At 44.0% G+C, this 19096-nt stretch overlaps 1 protein-coding gene across 1 annotated transcript in view; it reads left to right on the top strand.

The window, feature by feature from the left end:
- The window catches only part of ITIH6 (inter-alpha-trypsin inhibitor heavy chain family member 6), a 66284-nt gene extending 51652 nt beyond the window's left edge, over positions 1-14632 (top strand). The window contains 13 exon segments of the mRNA XM_004389129.1: positions 3886-3999; positions 4002-4956; positions 4958-5244; positions 5247-5537; positions 5540-5737; positions 5740-5879; positions 5881-5904; position 7916; positions 11564-11656; positions 12667-12706; positions 12897-13009; positions 13163-13496; positions 14419-14632. Coding sequence (XP_004389186.1) covers positions 3886-3999; positions 4002-4956; positions 4958-5244; positions 5247-5537; positions 5540-5737; positions 5740-5879; positions 5881-5904; position 7916; positions 11564-11656; positions 12667-12706; positions 12897-13009; positions 13163-13496; positions 14419-14632 — 2804 coding nt within the window.
- Positions 14633-19096: the final 4464 nt, after the last annotated feature.

Below are 19096 nucleotides of genomic sequence, written 5' to 3'. Positions count from 1 at the left end.
GGGAAAGCGCACACCGCAAATTACTGGTTGTTTTGTCTCCCGCTGGACACTCTGTGAGGCTGCTTTCTCATACCCCTGTTTGCTGGTCTCCGATAGGAGTCCAAGATGGAGGATCCGCGCTGCGTTAGCTGGTAGGGGACATCTGCATGAATCTCTCCTTGCTCTCTGTTCTCTGTTAGTTTTCTCACTCCATTTGGTGCTTGGCTGAGTTCTTTATCTCTTCACTTGATGTTTTAGGGTTTCAGAATTGTTGTATTCTCTGTTTGGCTTAGTTTTTTGTATCTTTGCTGTGGAGGGACGGCGTGGTGCTTCTGCCTAGAGCGCCATTTAGCCGGAACTCCAAAACAATACCATTTATAATAGCTCCTAAAAAAATAAAATACTTAGGAATTAATCTAACCAAGGTTGTAAAAGGCCTATACAAAGAAAACTACAAAACTCTACTGCAAGAATCCCAAAGGCATCTACATAAATGGAAAAAACATATTATGCTCATGGATAGGTAGACTCAACATACTGAAGATGACATTTCTACCCAAAGCAATTTACAAATACAATGCAATCGCGACTCAAATACCAACAGCATTCTTTAAAGAGATGGAAAAACTAATTATTAACTTTATATGGAAAGGGTAGAAGGACGGGATAAGTAAAGCACTATTGAAGAAGAAGAATAAAGTAGGAGAATTCACACTACTTGACCTCAGAACCTACTATACAGCTATAGTAGTCAAAGCAGCCTGGTACTGGTATAACGACAGAAACTTTGACCAATGTAATGGAATTGAGAACCCAGATGTAAATCTATCCCTCTATGGTCACCTGATCTTCAACAAAGGCCCCAAGTCCATCAAATGTGGAAAAGACAGTCTTTTTAACAAATGGTGCCGGCAAAACTGGAAGTCCATCTGCAGAAAAATGAAACAGGACCCATGCCTCACACCATACACAAAAACTAGTTCAAAATGGACCAAAAAACCTAAATATACAGCCCAAAACTATTAAGTTCATAGAAGAAAAAATAGGATCAACGCTAGAGGTCCTAATACACAGCTTTAACAGGATACAAACCATAATCAACAAGACACAAATTCCAGAAGATAAGCTAGATAACTAGGATCTTCTAAAACTTAAACACTTATGCTCATCAAAAGACTTCACCAGAAGAGTAAAAAGAGAACCTGGACTCTGGGAAAAAAATTTTGGCCTTTACAAATCAGACAAAGGTCTAATCTCTAAAATCTACAAGAGAATCCAACACCTCTACAACAAAAAGTGAAATAATCCAATTAAAAAATGGGCAAAGGAAATGAACAGACACTTCACCAAAGAAGACATTCAAACTGCCAACAGACACACGAGGAAATGCTGGAGATCACTAGCTATTAGAGAAATGCAAATTGAAACCAGAATGAGACACCATCTCACCCCGGCATTACTGGCACGAATCAAAACAACTGGAAATAACATGTTGGAGAGGCTGTGGGGAGATCAGAACTCTTATGTACCACTGGTGGGGATGCAAAATGATACAATCATTTTGGAAAACAATATGGCACTTCCTTAGAAAGGTAGAAATAGAAATACCATATGTTCCAGCAACCCCACTCCTAGGAATGTATCCTAGAGAAATAAGAGCCGTCACACGAATAGACATAAGCACGCCCATGTTCCTTGCAGCATTGTTCACAATAGCAAAAAGATGGAAACAACCTAGATGCCCACCAACAGATGAATGGATAAACAATTTATGGTACATACACACAGTTGAGTATTATGCAACGGTAAAGAACAATGATGAATCTGTGAAGCATCTCATAACGTGGATGAATGTTGAGTGAAATAAGTCAACCACAAAAGGACAAATATTGTATGAGACCACTACTGTAAAAACTTATGAAAAGGTTTACACACAGAAAGAAACAATCTTGGATGGTTACGAGGGAGGGGAGGAGTGTGGGGGAAACACTAAATAGACAATAGATAAGTGGTAACTTTGGTGAAGTGGAAGACAGTACACAATACTGGGAAAGCCAGCACAACTTGTACAAGGAAAGACCTTGGAAGCTCCATAGACACATCCAAACTCCCTGAGGGACTGAATTGCTGGGCTGAGGGCTATGGGGACCATGGTCTCGGGGAACATCTAGCTCAATTAGCATAACACCGATTATAAAGAAAATGTTCTACATTCTACCTTGGTGAATAGCATCTGGGGTCTTAAAAGCCTGTGAGGAGCCATCTAAGATACTCCACTGGTCTCATCCCTTCGGCAGCAGGGGAAAATGAAGAAAACAAGATACAAGGGAAAGATTAGTCCAAAGGACTAATGGACCACAACTACAAAGGCATCCACCAGACTGAGTCCAATACAACAAGATGGTGCCCGGCTACCACCACTGACTGGTCTGACCCAGATCACAACAGAGGGTCCCGGACAGAGCTGGAGAAAAATGTAGAACAAAATTCTAACTGACAAAAAAAGACCAGACTTACTGGTCGGACAGAGACTGGAGAAACCCTGAGAGTATGGCCCCCGGACAACCTTTTAGCTCAGTAATGAAGTCACTCCCAAGTTTCACCCTTCAGCCAAAGACTAGACAGGCCCATAAAACAAAACAAGACTAATGGGGCACAACAGCCCAGGACAAGGTCTAGAAGGCAGGAGGGGACAGGAAAGCTGGTAAGAGGGAACCCGAGGTCGAGAAGGGAGAGTGTTGACATGTTGTGGGGTTGTTAACCAATATCATAAAACAAAATGTGTACTGTTTAATGAGAAACTTTTTGTTGTGTAAACCTTCATCTAAAGAACAACAAAAAAATTAAAAAGAAAAAAAGATTACCCCTTTGGAATCCCAAAAAACAGTCCCCATAACCTTCTGAGCTTTCTTCCCTCTCTTGGCTCATCTTTGAGCCTTCCCGACCTTCCTTAAAACACTTGCTCCATCTATAAACTGTTGTTTTATGTGGGTCAACATTCCCATAAACTTGTGGCAAAGCTTTAACAATTTGGTAGGATGTCCACTTGAGTTTTGTTAAAAATTTGTTATTAAACCTGACCTCAAGATTGTTTTTTTTCCCCCCGTGGTCCAAAAAGGATCCTTTTTTAAAAATGCACCCTAAGAGAAGTATATTACTGAGAGAGTTTGTCTGCAGCCATCCACTGATCACAGAGATGTGTTTGAACACGTTTTGTTTGGAATAAACCTGTGCATGTGTGAACTGAAACCCTCGTAGCAATACTTTTTGACTTATGCCCGTTTAGCCTTTTGTGTTCCCTTCTCATCTATCTTTCCTAGTGGAAAGATTACAGTTGATTCTGCACATGTCTTAGGGAACGCTCTTCTTTGGGCCTGAATTTCCTCCTCTTTAAAGCAAACACTCAGAAGAATTTTGCTAAGACATTTTTTTATCAATAATCTAGCTATTTATTTCCAAGCATTTGCACAAGCTGCTGCTCTAATTCTGGCTTTTGATTAGACCTCTCAGAAAATTACTGAAATCTTCCCCACCCACCACCCCTTTTCAACTCAGCCCTTTCTTCCCCTGTAGTAAGAAGATGGGGGGTTCTATCTTTGGGGAGATGACAATTTGACTGGAGAATGAGACATTCCCCTAGGAAGTAGGCAAAGAATAGTCTGGGACAGGGAGTGATTAAAGCCAAAGGCATGTGGGTCCCACTGTCAGATCTCAGGAAGCTCAAGGACGAGAGAGACTAGGACCTGGGTGGAGGTGGGCAATTTGGGCCCGATAAGCAGCAGAAACAACCCGAGCAAAGATGAGGAGGTGTGACTGAGCCTGGGAGGTTGGTGAGGTGCCCAGTTTGTCTGCAATGGGGGTAGAAGTAACCGGAGAAGACGGTCTCACAGTCTTTTCCCCAATTAGGGACTGACATCAACACAGTTCTGCTGGCAGCTGCTTCAGTGTTCAATCATAGCAACCAGGAGCCTGGGAGGAGCGCCAGTGTAGGAAAGATCCCTTTCATCATCTTCCTGACAGATAGCCCACAGCCGGTGTGACGACCCCCAGTGTGATCCTCTCCAATGTCGGTCAGGCACTGGGCCATAAGGTGTCTCTTTTCAGGTTGGCCTTTGAGGATGATGCTGACTTCTTGCTGCTGCGCTGCCTGTCCCTGGAGAACTGGGGAGCAGCCCGGCGCATATATGAGAACACTGATGCAGCCCTGCAGCTGAAGGTCCTCTATGAGGAGATCTCCATGCCTCTGCTGGCAGACGCGTGTTTTGACTACCTGGGCGGCTTGGTTGAGGCCCTCCATTGGGCCCCTTTCCCTAACTACTTTGGTGGCTCAGAGCTGGTGGCGGCAGGCCAGGTGCAGCAAGGTGAGCAGGAGCTCAGCAACCACCTAGCAGCCCGTGGTCCCCAGGGCCAGCTTCCTGTGGCCCACCACAGTGAGGTGGCCACTGACAGCAGCCAGAAAACCTTTGGTTTCCCAGGGGAACCAGGACCCAATATGACCTGCTTCATCCACTGCCTCTGGACCTACGTCACCATTGAACAGCTTTTGGAGGCACACTTCCAGGCCCATGATACGACCACTCGTCACCTGCTGGCTGCCAAGACCCTCAATCTATCCCTTGAATACAACTTCGTCACACCTCCGACTTCCCTGGTCATGGTGCAGCCCAAGTAGGCCAGCGAAGAGGCCAGGAGTCAGGTCGCCACCACAGGTGGACCAGGTACCATCATGACCTCATCTACCAGCAGGCATGGCCTAGGGGCAGGCACAGACCATCCAGCCTTGGAGCCCAAAGTCTCCTCCAAATCAAGGTCTATGAGACTACAGTCCTACCTATCCTCAACTACTCCTGCCTCTATGAAGAAGATGCCCAGTTCCAAGGAGTTGGAGCCACTAAGTCAGAGCCCTAGAACCTTATCAACCGCAGCACACTCAAAGCCCCAAACTCCAGCACAACAGGATTCTGGCACCTTGGCACGGAACGAAACCTGTTACCCTTGTGCCCTCAGACTCTGGTGCTCTACTGCCTCTGAAGCTAAGCATTTCATCACACCAGAATCGTGGTGTTCTATTATCCATGAATCCCAAGCCACAAGTCCCACCTCTGAATCCTGGCACCCCTTCCAAGCCCAAACCTAGCATTATGAAACATGTTACTCCACTGTATTCCAAGCCCGTTGCTCCATCACAACCTAAACTACATGTTTCATCACACCCTCAATCCGTATTGCATTCACTCAAGAGCCTGAAACAGCTCACATCTGGAGTCCCACACTTCAGATCCCCAAACAGCCACCACACACCAGACCTAGAATTTCTGCTTCCAAAACCCCAAAAAACCTGCCCATAACTGATATCCTCTTACTGAAGACCTCTAAAATTCCATCACCTGTTAAACCTAGTGCTCCACCTCACCAAACTGCCCCAAACCTATCATTCTCTAAACCTGGGACCTCAACTCCTCATACAGCCCAAAACTTACTCTCCCTGAGACCTGCCAGACCGAGGCCCCCACCTCCTCAGAGCCTAAGCACACTTGCAAGTAGAGTCTCCCATCCCACAGCAGTACCATGACCACTTCTGTCCTTGGAGAACCTCTCTGCACTCCCTTTACCCCCACCCTGCCCTCTCTATTGCCCACTGGAAGGTGCTGGCCCCAGCATGACCTACTACCAGGACCTCAGAGCACTAGGCCTGTTCTGGGACCGTCTGTACCAGAAGCCCCAACAATGGGCCTACCCAACAGCTCCAGGCTTACGCCAGAAATCTGCCAATCTTGCTGCCTCCCAGCACCCTCCCTGAGGCTGTCAGCCTGTTCCTTCTCCCCATGGAGGTAGAGCTACTGTCTGAGTCAATGGTGAAGTCCAAGTTTGTGGAGTCTTCGAACCCACCAGCTTTCTATTACCTTCCTCACTCCTGACGAAGATGTTGAGAGTCATGGGCAAGTGGTGAAGTTACAAGCGGGGGTTGGGGGAGGAGGTTATGAATAGACAGCACCAGGATCTGGGAGTCTGCAAGGATTATGCAGATTCTAGTGATAGTATAGCTTCTTGCTTGCTTTGGGACTTTGGGCCAAAAGTACATAAGCACAGAATTGCAGGCCCTGGGAGAGGAGGGATATTAGGACTGGAAATATTGAACAGAAACAAACTGGCCAAGCTGTTGGTTTGACATTTGTTTTGTTGGACAAGAGAATTGTTCATGCTTCGCAGGCAGGGAGGGATGTGGGGATTTAAATGGGAGCATCACTGAGCAAGGCAGGTCTGATCAGTTCTTTAGTGCTCATGAACATCCCTGCTTAATTAGAGGGGTAAAAAAATTTGGGAAGATTGCGACAATTTTATTTCCAAAAGACTGAAATAAAAATAGTTAATATTCTTGAGTTTTTCCTATATGCAGGTACTGCTCTACATATTGTGCTTGTAGTCTCTCATTTAATCCTCACAAGAAACTATTAATATCTCCATTTTACCCATGGGAAAGCTGAAGCTCATAGACTTGTTCAATGTCACACTACTAGTAAGAGGTTTGAATCCACACAGTCTGCTCCCAGACTTCATGTGCTTCACCACTCCACTATTCTGCCTCGTTGAGAAAAGGACTAACATTTCTTTTTTTTTTTATTGTTGTGCTTTAAGTGAAAGTTTACAATTCAAGTTAGTCTCTCATACAAAAATTTATACACAAATTGTTATGTGACCCTAGTTCCTCTCCGTATACTGTGACGGCACACACTCCTCCTTTCCAGCCCTGATTTCCCGTGTCCATTCAACCAGCTCCTGACCCTCTCTGCCTTCTCATCTTGCCTCTGGACAGGAGCTGGCCATTTAATCTCATGTATCTACTTGAGCTAAGAAGCACATTCTTCACAAGTATCCTTTTATGTTCCATAGTCCAGTCTAATCTTTGTCTGAAGAGTTGGCCTAGGGAATGGTTTTAGTTTTGGGCTAACTGAGAGTCTGGGGGCCATGCTTTCTGGGGTTCCTCCAGTCTCAGTCAGACCATTAAGTCTGGGCTTTTTACTAAAATTTGAGTTCTGCATCCCACTTTTCTCCGGCCCCGTCAGGGACTCTCTGTTGTGTTCCCTGTCAGGATGGTCATTGGTGGTAGCCGGTCACCATCCACTTCTTCTGGTCTCAGGCAGATGAAGCCTCTGGTTTACGTGGCCCTTTCTGTCTCTTGGGCTAATACTTTCTTTGTGTCTTTGGTGTTCTTCATTCTCCTTTGCTCCAGGTGGGTTGGGACCAATTGATGCATCTTAGGTGGCTGCTGGCTAGCTTTTAAGACCACAGATGCCACTCACCAAAGTGGGATGCAGAACATTTTCTTAAAAAACTTTGTTATGCCAATTGACCTAGATGTCCCCTGAAAGCATAGTCCCCAGATCCCTGCCCCTGCTACTCTGTCCCTAAAAGTGTTTGGTAGTATTCAGGAAACTTCTTAGCTTTGGTTTAGTCCAGTTGTGCTGACTTCCCCTGTAGTGTGTTTTGTCCTTCCCTTCACCTAAGATAATTCTTTTTTTTTTCTCCTTAGTAGGTCTCTTTTGGTTTCTTGTAGTGTTTTGTAACTTTTTTTGTATAAGTCTTTTACATCTTTAGTTAGATTTATTCCTAAGTATTTTATCTCTTTTTTAATTTTTTTTATTGTACTTTAGATGAAGGTTTGCAGAACAAAGTTTCTCATTAAACAATTAGTACACATATTGCTTTATGACATTGGTTAACAACCCCATGACATGCCAACACTGACCCTTCTCAACCTTCAGTTCCCTAATACCAGCTTTCCTGTGGACTCCTGCCTTCTAGTCCTTGTCCCTGGACTATTGTGCCCCATTAGTCTCGTTTTGCTTATGGGGCTGTCTAATCTTTGGCTGAACGGTTAACCTCGGGAGTGACTTCATTACTGAGCTAAAAAGGTGTCCAGGGGCCATACTCTCAGGGTTTCTCGTCTCTGTCCGACCAGTAAGTCTGGTCTTTTTTTGTCAGTTAGAATTTTATTCTACATTTTTCTCCAGCTCTGTCTGGGACCCTCTGTTGTGATCTCAGTCAGAGCAGTCAGTGGTGGTAGCTGGGCACCAGCTAGTTGTACTGGACTCTGTCTGGTGGTTGCCTTTGTAGCTGTGGTCCATTAGTTCTTTGGACTAATCTTTCCCTTGTATCTTGTTTTCTTCATTTTCCCTTGCTGCCGAAAGGGTGAGACCAGTAGAGTATCTTAGATGGCTTCTCACAGGCTTTTAAGACCCCAGATGCTATTCACCAAGGTAGAATGTAGAACATTTTCTTTATAATCGGTGTTATGCTAATTGAGCTAGATGTTCCCCGAGACCATGGTCCCCATAGCCCTCAGCCCAGCAATTCAGTCCCTCAGGGAGTTTGGATGTGTCTATGGAGCTTCCAAGGTCTTTCCTTGTACAAGTTGTGCTGGCTTTCCCAGTATTGTGTACTGTCTTCCACTTCACCAAAGTTACCACTTATCTATCGTCTATTTAGTGTTTCCCCCACACCCCTCCCCTCCCTCGTAACCATCCAAGATTGTTTCTTTCTGTGTGTAAACCTTTTCATAAGTTTTTACAGTAGTGGTCTCATACAATATTTGTCCTTTTGTGGTTGACTTATTTCACTCAACATTCATCCACGTTATGAGATGCTTCACAGATTCATCATTGTTCTTTATCATTGCGTAATACTCCATTGTGTGTATGTACCATAGTTTGTTTATCCATTCATCTGTTGGTGGGCATCTAGGTTGTTTCCATCTTTTTGCTATTGTGAACAATGCTGCAATGAACATGAGTGTGCATATGCCTATTCGTGTGATGGCTCTTATTTCTCTAGGATTATATTCTTAGGAGTGGGATTGTTGGATCATATGGTATTTTTATTTCTAGCTTTCTAAGGAAGTGCCATATCATTTTCCAAAATGGTGTATCATTTTGCATTCCCACCAGCAGTGCATAAGAATTCCGATCTCCCCACAGCCCCTCCAACATTTGTTATTTGTAGTTTTTTTTGGATTCGTGCCAGTAATGCCGGGGTGAGAAGATATCTCATTGTGGTTTTAATTTGCATTTCTCTAATGGCTAGTGATCGCGAGCATTTCCTCATGTGTCTGTTGGCGACTTAAATGTCTTCTTTGGTGAAGTGTCTGTTCATTTCCTTTGTCCATTTTTTAATTGGATTATTTAACTTTTTGTTGTAGAGGTGTTGGATTTTCTTGTAGATTTTAGAGATTAGACCTTTGTCTGACTTGTAATGTCCAAAACTTTTTCCCAGTCTGTAGGTTCTCTTTTTACTCTTTTGGTGAAGTCTTTTGATGAGCATAAGTGTTTAATATTGGGAAGATCCCAGTTATCTAGCTTATCTTCTGGAGTTTTTGTGTTGTTTGATTATGGTTTGTATCCTGTTAATGCTGTGTATTAGGGTCTCTAGCGTCCATCCTATTTTTTCTTCTATGAACCTTATATTTTTTGGCTTTATATTTAGGTCTTTGATCCATTTTGAATTAGTTTTTGTATATAGTGTGAGGCATGGGTCCTGTTTCATTTCTCTACAGATGGACATACAGTTTTGCCGGCATCATTAGTTAAAAAGACTATCTTTTCCCACATTTGATGGACTCTGGGCCCTTGTCAAAGATCAGGTGACCGCAGGTGGAAAGATTTACATCTGGGTTCTCAATTCCATTCCATTGGTCAAAGTATCTGTTGTTGTACCAGTACCAGACTGCTTTGACTACCGTAGCTGTACAGTAGGTTCTGAGGTCATATAGTGCAAGTCCTCCCACTTTATTCTTATTCTTCAATAGTGCTTTACTTATCCGAGGATTCTTCCCTTTCCATATAAAGTTAATGATTAGTTTTTCCATCTCTTTAAAGAATGCTGTTGGTATTTGGATCGCGATTGCATTGTATTTGCAAATTGCTTTCAGTAGAATTGACATTTTCACAATGTTGAGTCTACCTCTCCATGAGCATGGTATGTTTTTCCATTTATGTAGATCCCTTTGGGTTTCTTGCAGTAGTGTTTTGTAGTTTTCTTTGTATAGGCTTTTACCTCCCTGGTTAGATTTATTCCTAAGTATTTTATTTTTTTAGGGGCTGTTATAAATGTATTGTTTTCCTGATTTCCTTTCATCATTCTCTTTATTGGTGTATAGGAATCCAACAGTTTTTTTGTATGTTTATCACCTAAGATAATTCTCATCTACTATCTGTCTCCCTCCCGCCCCACCCTTGTAGCCATCAAAGAATGTTTTCTTCTGTGTTTAAACCTTTTCTTGAGTTCTTATAATAGTGGTCTTATAAAATATTTGTCCTTTTGCGACTGACTAAATTCACTCAGCATAATGTCTTCCAGGTTCCTCCATGTTGTAGGATGTTTCATGGATTCATTGTTGTTCTTTATCATTGTGTAACATTTCGTTGTGTGAATATACCATAATTTGTTTGTCCGTTTGGAGAAAAGGACTAACATTTCCTGTGTGACTTTTTAAGGCATGATTAGAACCAATGGGAGGTGGCGGTAAGTCACAGGGTTAACATTCTTGACACGTCCCTTTCCTTCTCTCCACCACGTCCCATACATCCTCATTTCTGGCAATGTTACCTCTAATATATTTCCGAAATCTGTCCACTTCTCACCCTCCAAACAGGCATTCTTAGGGCAGCCTACCATTCTGTCTCACCTAGAAAATTGCTCCAGCCCCCTCACTGGCCTCCCTGCTTGCTCTTTTGTCCTGCTACAAGCCATTCTCCCAGAGCAACTAAAGAGATCTTTTAAAAACACAAATCAATTTGTGTCCCTTCCGTACTTAATCCTCCCCCAAGTGTTTCACATCACACTTAGAATAAAGTACAAAATCCTCATCATGGCTTACAAACCCTGCATGATATGCCCCCTATCTTCATACCTCTCTGACCTCTCCTTCTCCCACTCTCCTCCTTACTCTCTGCTGTAGCCACACTGGCCTCTCTGTTCTTCCAGTGAGCCCTGACCCTCCACTTTCACTCACGGACTTCTCTCACACTGTTTTCGCTGCCTGATAATAACCTTGACATACCTTGCTCTGCTCACTTCCTACCACCCTCATTCCTCCCATTGCCTCTCAAACTCCAGCTCATTCCTTAAATCTTACCTTAAATGTCGTGGCTCCACCCCGTTCCCAGGCTATGTCAGATGTCTGTTACTCCCGCAGTAACTCAATTATTTTGTCTTATAGCATTTATCACCATTAGTAATTATGACAAATTCATGTCTGTCTTCCCCACTAAATTATGAGTTTCACCAGATCAGAAAACCTGTCTGTCTTTTTTCACCATCATATCCCTCATACCTAAAACAGTGCCTGAATGAATGAATGAACAAATGAATGTATAAATGCTATGAGGAAGATCTTTGAACATATCTAAGCTTGAATAACTAAGAGGCTGTAGAGACAGTAAGGTCCCAGTTCTGGAGATGTGAAGATCAGTTTAGGAAGACAGTGAGGACTCCACCAGTCAAAAGGAAAGTGGGCTCTTTGGTGGGCTCAGGGCATTTTTGCCCTGGGAGTATGAAGGATTCCTCTTACTTCTTTTGTGTTTGACAGGAAATCCACATTGGGATGGCAATTCTGAGGAGATTCTAGGAGGAGTTGGAGGCAGCATGGAATCTCAGGCAAATTCTGTGGGGCTAGCAAAAGGTGAGCAAGGAGCTCCCCTGACAAAAATCCCTAAACCTTCACTTTCATTCAGTTAACAATCCCATAGGCATTGTGAGAGCTCAGAGGAGGGACAATGTATTAGTTTTCTATTACTACATAACAAATTATCACAAATTTAACAGCTTAAAACAACACCATTAATTATCTCATAGTTATGTAGGTCAGAAGTCTAGGAACAGGTTAGCTGGGTCCTCTGCTTAGAGTTTCACAAGACTGAAATCAAGGCATCAGTCAGACTGAATTATCATCTTCTTCGATGCTCATTCAGATTGTTGGCAGAATTTAGTTCTTTGTCTTTGTAGGACTGACAGAGGGGGTTCACTGTCAGCTTCTAGAGGCCATCTGGGGTCACTTTCAGATCCTAGGGTAACCCACATTCTTTGCCCCCTCCATCTTCAAAGCCAGCCAAGGAGAATCTCCCTCATGTCAAATCTTTCTCACACTTCAAATCTCTCTGACTTCTCTGTCTCTCACTCTAGACCCAGATTTAAAGTGCTCATGTGATTAAGTCAGGCCCATCTAGATAATATCCCTTTCTTAAGGTCAACTTAACAGTTATATCTCATCATAGCCACAGTCCCAGGCATTATACAAGGTGTGTACACCAGGGGGCAGTGAATCTTGGGTACCATCTTGGGATTCTACCTACTACAAGTAGAGAGCAAGAGAAGATAACATTTGAGCTGGCCTGGAAATTGATCCCTGGTAACTAAAGGAAAGGAAAACATTCCAGGTGGCAGGAAGCAGGAGCGAAGGCTCAGTGGCAGGAAAAGGCAGGGCACTCATAAGAATACTCAGTCAGTTGGGCGGAGCATAAAGAGAAGACTGGGGAGCTAGAGAGGAGCTAGATTTCAGAAAAGCCCCAAATGCCAGGCTGAGGAGTTTGATCCCTATCTGAAAGGAGGAGATTCAGAGGTCCCAGGGTTCCAGAATTCCCAGTAATGTGATAGATCAGTCCCTTGCCAATGCAGTCCCCTTCTCTTTTGCAGGCATGTTGCCAAGTATCTTCACCTTCTCATCCTAGGGTAAGTGAGCCACCTCCACTGCCTTCCTGTCTGAGTCTAGGACAGCTTGTGCACTGGGACTGGGGCTGGGATCTCTCTCTGGGGGAAATAAATATGGCCTCCTCCCTTCCCCTGCTGTCCCTTTCTCTCCTCTCCGCTTCCCCTCCCATTCCTTCCAGAGTCATAATTTCAAAGCTGCATTCCCTGCCTTGCAGTGGATGGGGACCCCACTTTGTGATCCACATCCCACACTCAGAAGAGAAGGTCGGCTTCACACTGGATGAGCGCCCAGGGGAACTGCTGCAGCTCATAGAGGACCCAAAGGCAGGTGAGAGCCCCAAGGACTCCACCTCAATACCGCACCACAGTCAGACAAACTCATGTCAATACCCCCAGATATTTGTAGACTGATACCCCCTGCCTATGTTGCGGGTGACCATGTGTAAGGTCATGCTCCAGCCCCACGCTCCCTTCCTTCCAAGGCTACATGTGAGTGGGCAGCTGCTTGGGGCACCACCAAGCTCAGGCCATGAGGACCAGATCTGCACCTACTTCCAGATTATCACAGTCACTGCAGACAAACCCCAAGCCTATGTTGTCACCATCACCCGCGGCTCCATATCTGTCCTGCTGAGGAGGCCCCAGCAGTAGCTCCATATGGTTTCTGTAGCCAGCCTCACCCTCCGCCTTGTGCTCCACCTCGAGTTCTTAGTCCTCCGGCACTACTAAAGGTACCCTAACACCTTGCAACTACCCCACTTAGGGTTCTATGTGGTCAGTGGCTCAGGCCTCAGCCCCTTGGCCGATGGCCTGCTGGATAAGTGCACTGAGGCTGAGAGGGCTGGGGAGTACCAGTCTCAAGAGAGACCCTGTCAGAGTGAAGGCCAGTGAGCCCTTAGATGCCCCCAACAACCACAAAGAAGAATCAGAGCCAGGCCCTGCCCTTGGGGAGCTCCTGGTCTGGGGGAAAGACAGACACAGACAGTGATCACAGGGAGCGATCAGTTCTGTACAGAAGGAAGCCCAGGAAGCTAGAAGAGTCCAGGATGGGAGACCTCACCCAGCCTTGGAGCTGAAAAAGTCCTCCTGGAGGGAGACTCAAGCTGAGTCTGGAAAACTGATCAAGAGTGGGAAGGAAAGGAATGGAGGTTGGAGGAGATAATGCTGGAGGTGGGAGGAGATAATGCTGGAGTGATCAGAGATGGATCATGGAGAATGGCAGAATGAGGGATTCAGTTTCATGGGGAGCCATGAAAAGTTATAAGCAGAGGAAAGACATAATCAGATTTGGGTGTTACAAAGATCCCTCTGGAGGCTGCTGTGAAGGAGGATGACAGGGAGCCAGATTGTAAGTCAGGAAACACTTGCAGTGTCTAGGGCAAAGGCCAACACTAGGGAGTTTGGACAGTGACATTGGGTTGAACAGATATTTTTACCTCCTCTGGGCCTTTCCTCCCCTCTCCTCTCCTTCCTTCCAGTCTGCCCTGTCTTGTCTTCCAACTCCGACTATCCCACTTCCTCTTCCATCTCATCCACCTTGGCTCCCTATTTCCACACTACAATCTTGCCCCATCTGGCTTCTCCACATTTCCCACAATACTCAACCTCTTCCCTCCTCCAGGACTTTCTCTGCCCCCTTACCCCTTTTCCCTCTGGAGTTCCTGCTTGAAACTCCTCTGAGAGCTCTGAGCAGGGACTCAAGCCGCTGCCCTGACCAGCCCTGCATTTCTCTCCCTCAGGGCAGTTCCAGCCCACAGACATTCAGCTGGTGACAGGGCCTACAGTGTCATGTCTGCGGAGGCACCATGGCCCTTATGTGCCTGTGGCTCTAGGCAAGAGGCTGCTGAAGGGCTCACCAAGGCCTCTTCTGTGCTGGGCTACCTGCTGGCTGGTGAAGCGCTCCCATGTAGAGCGACTGCTGGGCCACGCCTACCTCGCCTATGTCCTGTGACAGCTCCTGAAACGCGGAGCCAGGAGACTGGAGCTTGACAGACACAGAGGCTACAGCATGGGGTGAGCCAGGAACAAAGACCTAGGGACATGGAGACACACACAGGAGCACACACACTCACACATGCACTAAGGGACACATACACAAGGACATGCAAACACACACAGATACTCAGACCTATGCACCTAAAGGCGTAGGGACTCCTGTCTTCTCACTGTTCTTCCTGTCTCTAATCTCCACTACTTCCAATCCAAACTCCACACCAGCCCTGGAAGTAACTTTTTTTCTTTTTCTTTTTAATTGTTGTGCTTTAAGTGAAAGTTTACAGTTCAAGTTAGTCTCTCATACAAAAATTTATACACAAATTTTTATGTGACCCTAGTTGCTCTCCTGTACTGTGACAGCAAACTCCTCCTTTCCACCCCTGATTTCCCGTGTCCATTCAACCAGCTCCTGACCCTCTCTGCCTTCTCATCTCACCTCCGGACAAGAGCTGCCCATTAAGCCTCATGTATCTACTGGAGCTAAGAACCACACTCCTCAGGAATATCATTTTATGTCCCATAGTCCAGTCTAATCTTTGTCTGAAGAGTTGGCCGCAGGAATAGTTTTAGTTTTGGGTTAACAGATAGTCCGGGGGCCTTGTCTTCAGGGGTTTCTTCAGTCTCCATCAAACCATTAAGTCTGGGCTTTTTACTAGAATTTGAGTTCTGCATCCCCCTTTCCTCGGCCCCGTCAGAGACACTCTGTTGTGTTCCCTGTCAGGATGGTCATTGGTGGTAACCGGGCACTATCTACTTCTTCTGGTCTCAGGCTGATGAAGTCTCTGGTTTATGCGGCCCTTTCTGTCTCTTGGGCTAATACTGTCTTTGTATCTTTGGTGTTATTCATTCTCCTTTGCTCCAGGTGGGTTGGGACCAATTGATGCATCTTAGATGGCCGCTTGCTAGCTTTTAAGACCACAGATGCCACTCACCAAAGTGGGATGCAGAACATGTTCTTAATAAACTTTGTTATGCCAATTGACCTCGATGTCCCCTGAAACCATAGTCCCCAGACTCCCACCCCTGCTACGCTGTCCCTCGAAGTGTTTGGTTGTATTAAGGAAACTTCTTAGCTTTGGTTTAGTCCAGTAGTGCTGACTTCCCCTGTAGTGTGTGTTGTCCTTCCCTTCACCTAGGATAATTCTTGTCTACTATCTAGTTAGTGAATAACCCTCTGGCTCCCGCCCCACCCTCATAACCATCAAAGAATGTTTTCTTTTGTGTTTAAACCTTTCCTTGAGTTCTTATAATAGTGGTCTTATACAATATTTGTCCTTTTGCAACTGACTAAATTCACTCAGCTTAATGCCTTCCAGATTCCTCCATGATATAAGATGTTTCATGGATTCATCATTGTTCTTTATCTTTGTGTAGTATTCCATTGTGTGAATATACCATAATTTATTTACCCGTTCTTCCGTTGATGGGCATCTAAATTGTTTCCATCTTTTTACTATTGTGAACAGTGGTGCAATGAACTTGGGTGTGCATATATCTATTCATGTGACAGCTCTTATTTCTCTAGGATATATTCCAAGGAGCAGGGTTGCTGGATCGTATGGTACTTCTATTTCTAGCTTTTAAAAAAATTTTTTTATTGTACTTTAAGTGAAGGCATACAGAACAAATAGTTTCTCATTAAACAGTCAGTACACATATTGTTTTATGGCATTGTTTAACAACCCCACGACATGTCAACACTCTCCCTTTTCGACCTTGGAGGACCTTTTTTTTTTGTGAAAATATACATAGCCAAAGATACACCATTTCAAAAATTTCTACATGTACAATTCAGTAACATCAATTATGTTCTTCTAGTTGTGCTGCTATTTTCACTATCCTTGTTCAAATTATTCCATCATAATTGTCTTCAACTCACTTTCCCCTAGGCTTCCAATCAAACCTTTTGAGTTACTGTTGTCAATTTGATCTTACATAATTTTTTTTGTACTTTAGATGAAGGTTTACAGGACAAAATAGTTTCTCATTAAACAGTTAGTACACATATTGCCCTATGACAATGGTTAACAACACCACGACATGTGAACACTGTCCCTTCTCAACCTTGGATTCCCTATCACCAGCTTTCCTATCCCCTCCTGCCTTCTAGTTCTTGTCCCTGGACTGCTGTGCCTCATTAATCCCGTTTTGTTTTATGGGGCTTTCCAGTTCCTGGCTGAAGGGTGAACCTCGGGAGTGATTTCACCACTGAGCTAAAAGGGTGTCTGGGGGCCATATTCTTGGGGTTTCTCCATTCTCTGTCAGGCCAGTAAATCTGATCTTTTTTTGTGTTAGAATTTTGTTGTACATCATCTCCAGCTCTGTCCAGGACCCTCTGTTGTGATTCCGGTCAGAGCACTCAGTGGTGGTAGCTGGGGCACCATCTAGCTGTACTGGACTCAGTCTGGTGGAGGCCTTTGTAGCTGTGGTCCATTAGTCTTTTGGACTAATCTTTTCCTTGTATCCTGTTCTCTTCATTCTCCCTTGCTCCCGAAAGGGTGAGACAAGTGGAGTATCTTAGATGGCTACAGGCTTTTAAGACCCCAGACGCCACTCACCAAGGTAGAATGTAGAACGTTGCCTTTATAATCTGTGTTATGCCAGTTGAGCTAGATGTTCCCACAGACCATGGTCCCCACAGCCCTCTGCCCAGCAATTCAGCCCCACAAGGAGTTTGGATGTGTCTATGGAGCTTCCATGACCTTTCCTTGAACAACTTGTGCTGTCTTCCCCAGTATTGTGTACTGTCTTACCCTTCACCAAAGTTACTACTTATCTATTGTCTATTTAATATTTCCCTCACCCCTCCCATCCCTCGTAAGCAACAAAGACTGTTACTTTATGTGCGTAAACTTTTTCATGAGTTTTTACAGCAGAGGTCTCATACAATATTTGTCCCTTTGTGATTGTCTTATTTCACTCAGCGTAATGTCCCCCAGTTTCATCCATGTTATGAGATGCTTCACAGATTTATCATTGTTCTTTATTGTTGCATAATCCTCCATTTTGTGTATGTACCATAGTTTGTTTATCCATTCATCTCTTGATGAGCATCTAGATTGTTTCCATCTTTTTACTATTGTGAACAATACTGCTATGAACGTGGGTGTGCATATGTCTATTCATGTTACGGCTCTTATTTCTAAGAGTGAGATTGCTGGATGGTATGGTATTTTTATTTCTAGCTTTCTAAGGAAGCGCCGTATCATTTTCCAAAATGGTTGCATCATTATGCATTCCCACCAACAGTGCATAAGATTTCCGATCTCCCCGCAGCGTCTCCAACATTTGTTATTTCCAGTGTTTTTGATTCATGCCAGTAATGTTGGGGCGAGATGGTATCTTGTTGTGTTTTAATTTGCATTTCTTTAATGGATAGTAATCGCGAGCATTTCCTCATGTCTGTTGCCGGTTTGAATGTCTTCTTTGCTGAAGTATCTGTTCATTTCCTTTGCCCATTTTTTTAAATTGGATTATTTGTCTTTGTTGTAGAGGTGTTGGATTTTCTTGTAGATTGTAGAGATTAGACCTTTGTCTGATTTGTAATGTCCAAAAAATTTTTCCCAGAGTGTAGGTTCTCTTTTTACTCTTTTGGTGAAGTCTTTTGAGGAGCATAGGTGTTTGATTTTTAGAAGATCCCAGTTATCTAGCTTATCTTCTGGAGTTTGTGTGTTGTTGACTGTGGTTTGTATCCTGTTAATGCCTTGTATTAGGGCCTCTAGTGTTGATCCTATTTTTTTTCTTCTATGAACTTTATAGTTTTGGGCTTTATAATTAGGTCTTTGATCCATTTTGAATTAGTTTTTGTATATGGTGTAAGGTATGGGTCCTGTTTAATTTTTTTGTAGATGGACATCCAGTTTTGCCAGCATCATTTGTTAAAAACACTGTCTTTTCCCTGTTTGATGGTCTTTGGGCCCTTGTCAAAGATCAGGTAACCTTCAAACATCTGGGTTCTGTTTTCTGTTCCATTGGTCAATGTATCTGTTGTTGTACCAGTACTAGACTGTTTTGACTACTGTAACTGTATAGTAGGTTCTAAGGTCAGGTAGTGTGAGTCCTCCTACTTTATTCTTCTTGTTCAGGAGTGCTTTACTTATTCGTGGCTTATTCCCTTTCCATATAAAGTTAGCGATTAGTTTTTCTATCTCTTTAAAGAATGTTGTTGGTATTTTGATCAGGATTGCATTGTATTTGTAAATTGATTTGGGTAGAATTGTCATCTTCAGTATGTTGAGTCTACCTATCCATGAGCATGGGATGTTTCCCATTTATGTAGATCCCTTTGGGTTTCTTGCGGTAGTGTTTTGTAGTTTTCTTTTTATAGGTCTTTTACATCCCTGGTTAGATTTATTCCTAAGTATTTTATTTTTTTAAGAGCTATTATAAATGGTATTGTTTTCCTGATTTCCTTTTCATC

Source organism: Trichechus manatus, unplaced genomic scaffold (genome assembly GCF_000243295.1).
Source record: "Trichechus manatus latirostris isolate Lorelei unplaced genomic scaffold, TriManLat1.0 scaffold00233, whole genome shotgun sequence".
NCBI classification, from domain to species: Eukaryota; Metazoa; Chordata; class Mammalia; order Sirenia; family Trichechidae; genus Trichechus; species Trichechus manatus.
Note: the sequence above shows the minus strand (reverse complement) of the source record. Positions and strands in the feature narration are given on the sequence as shown.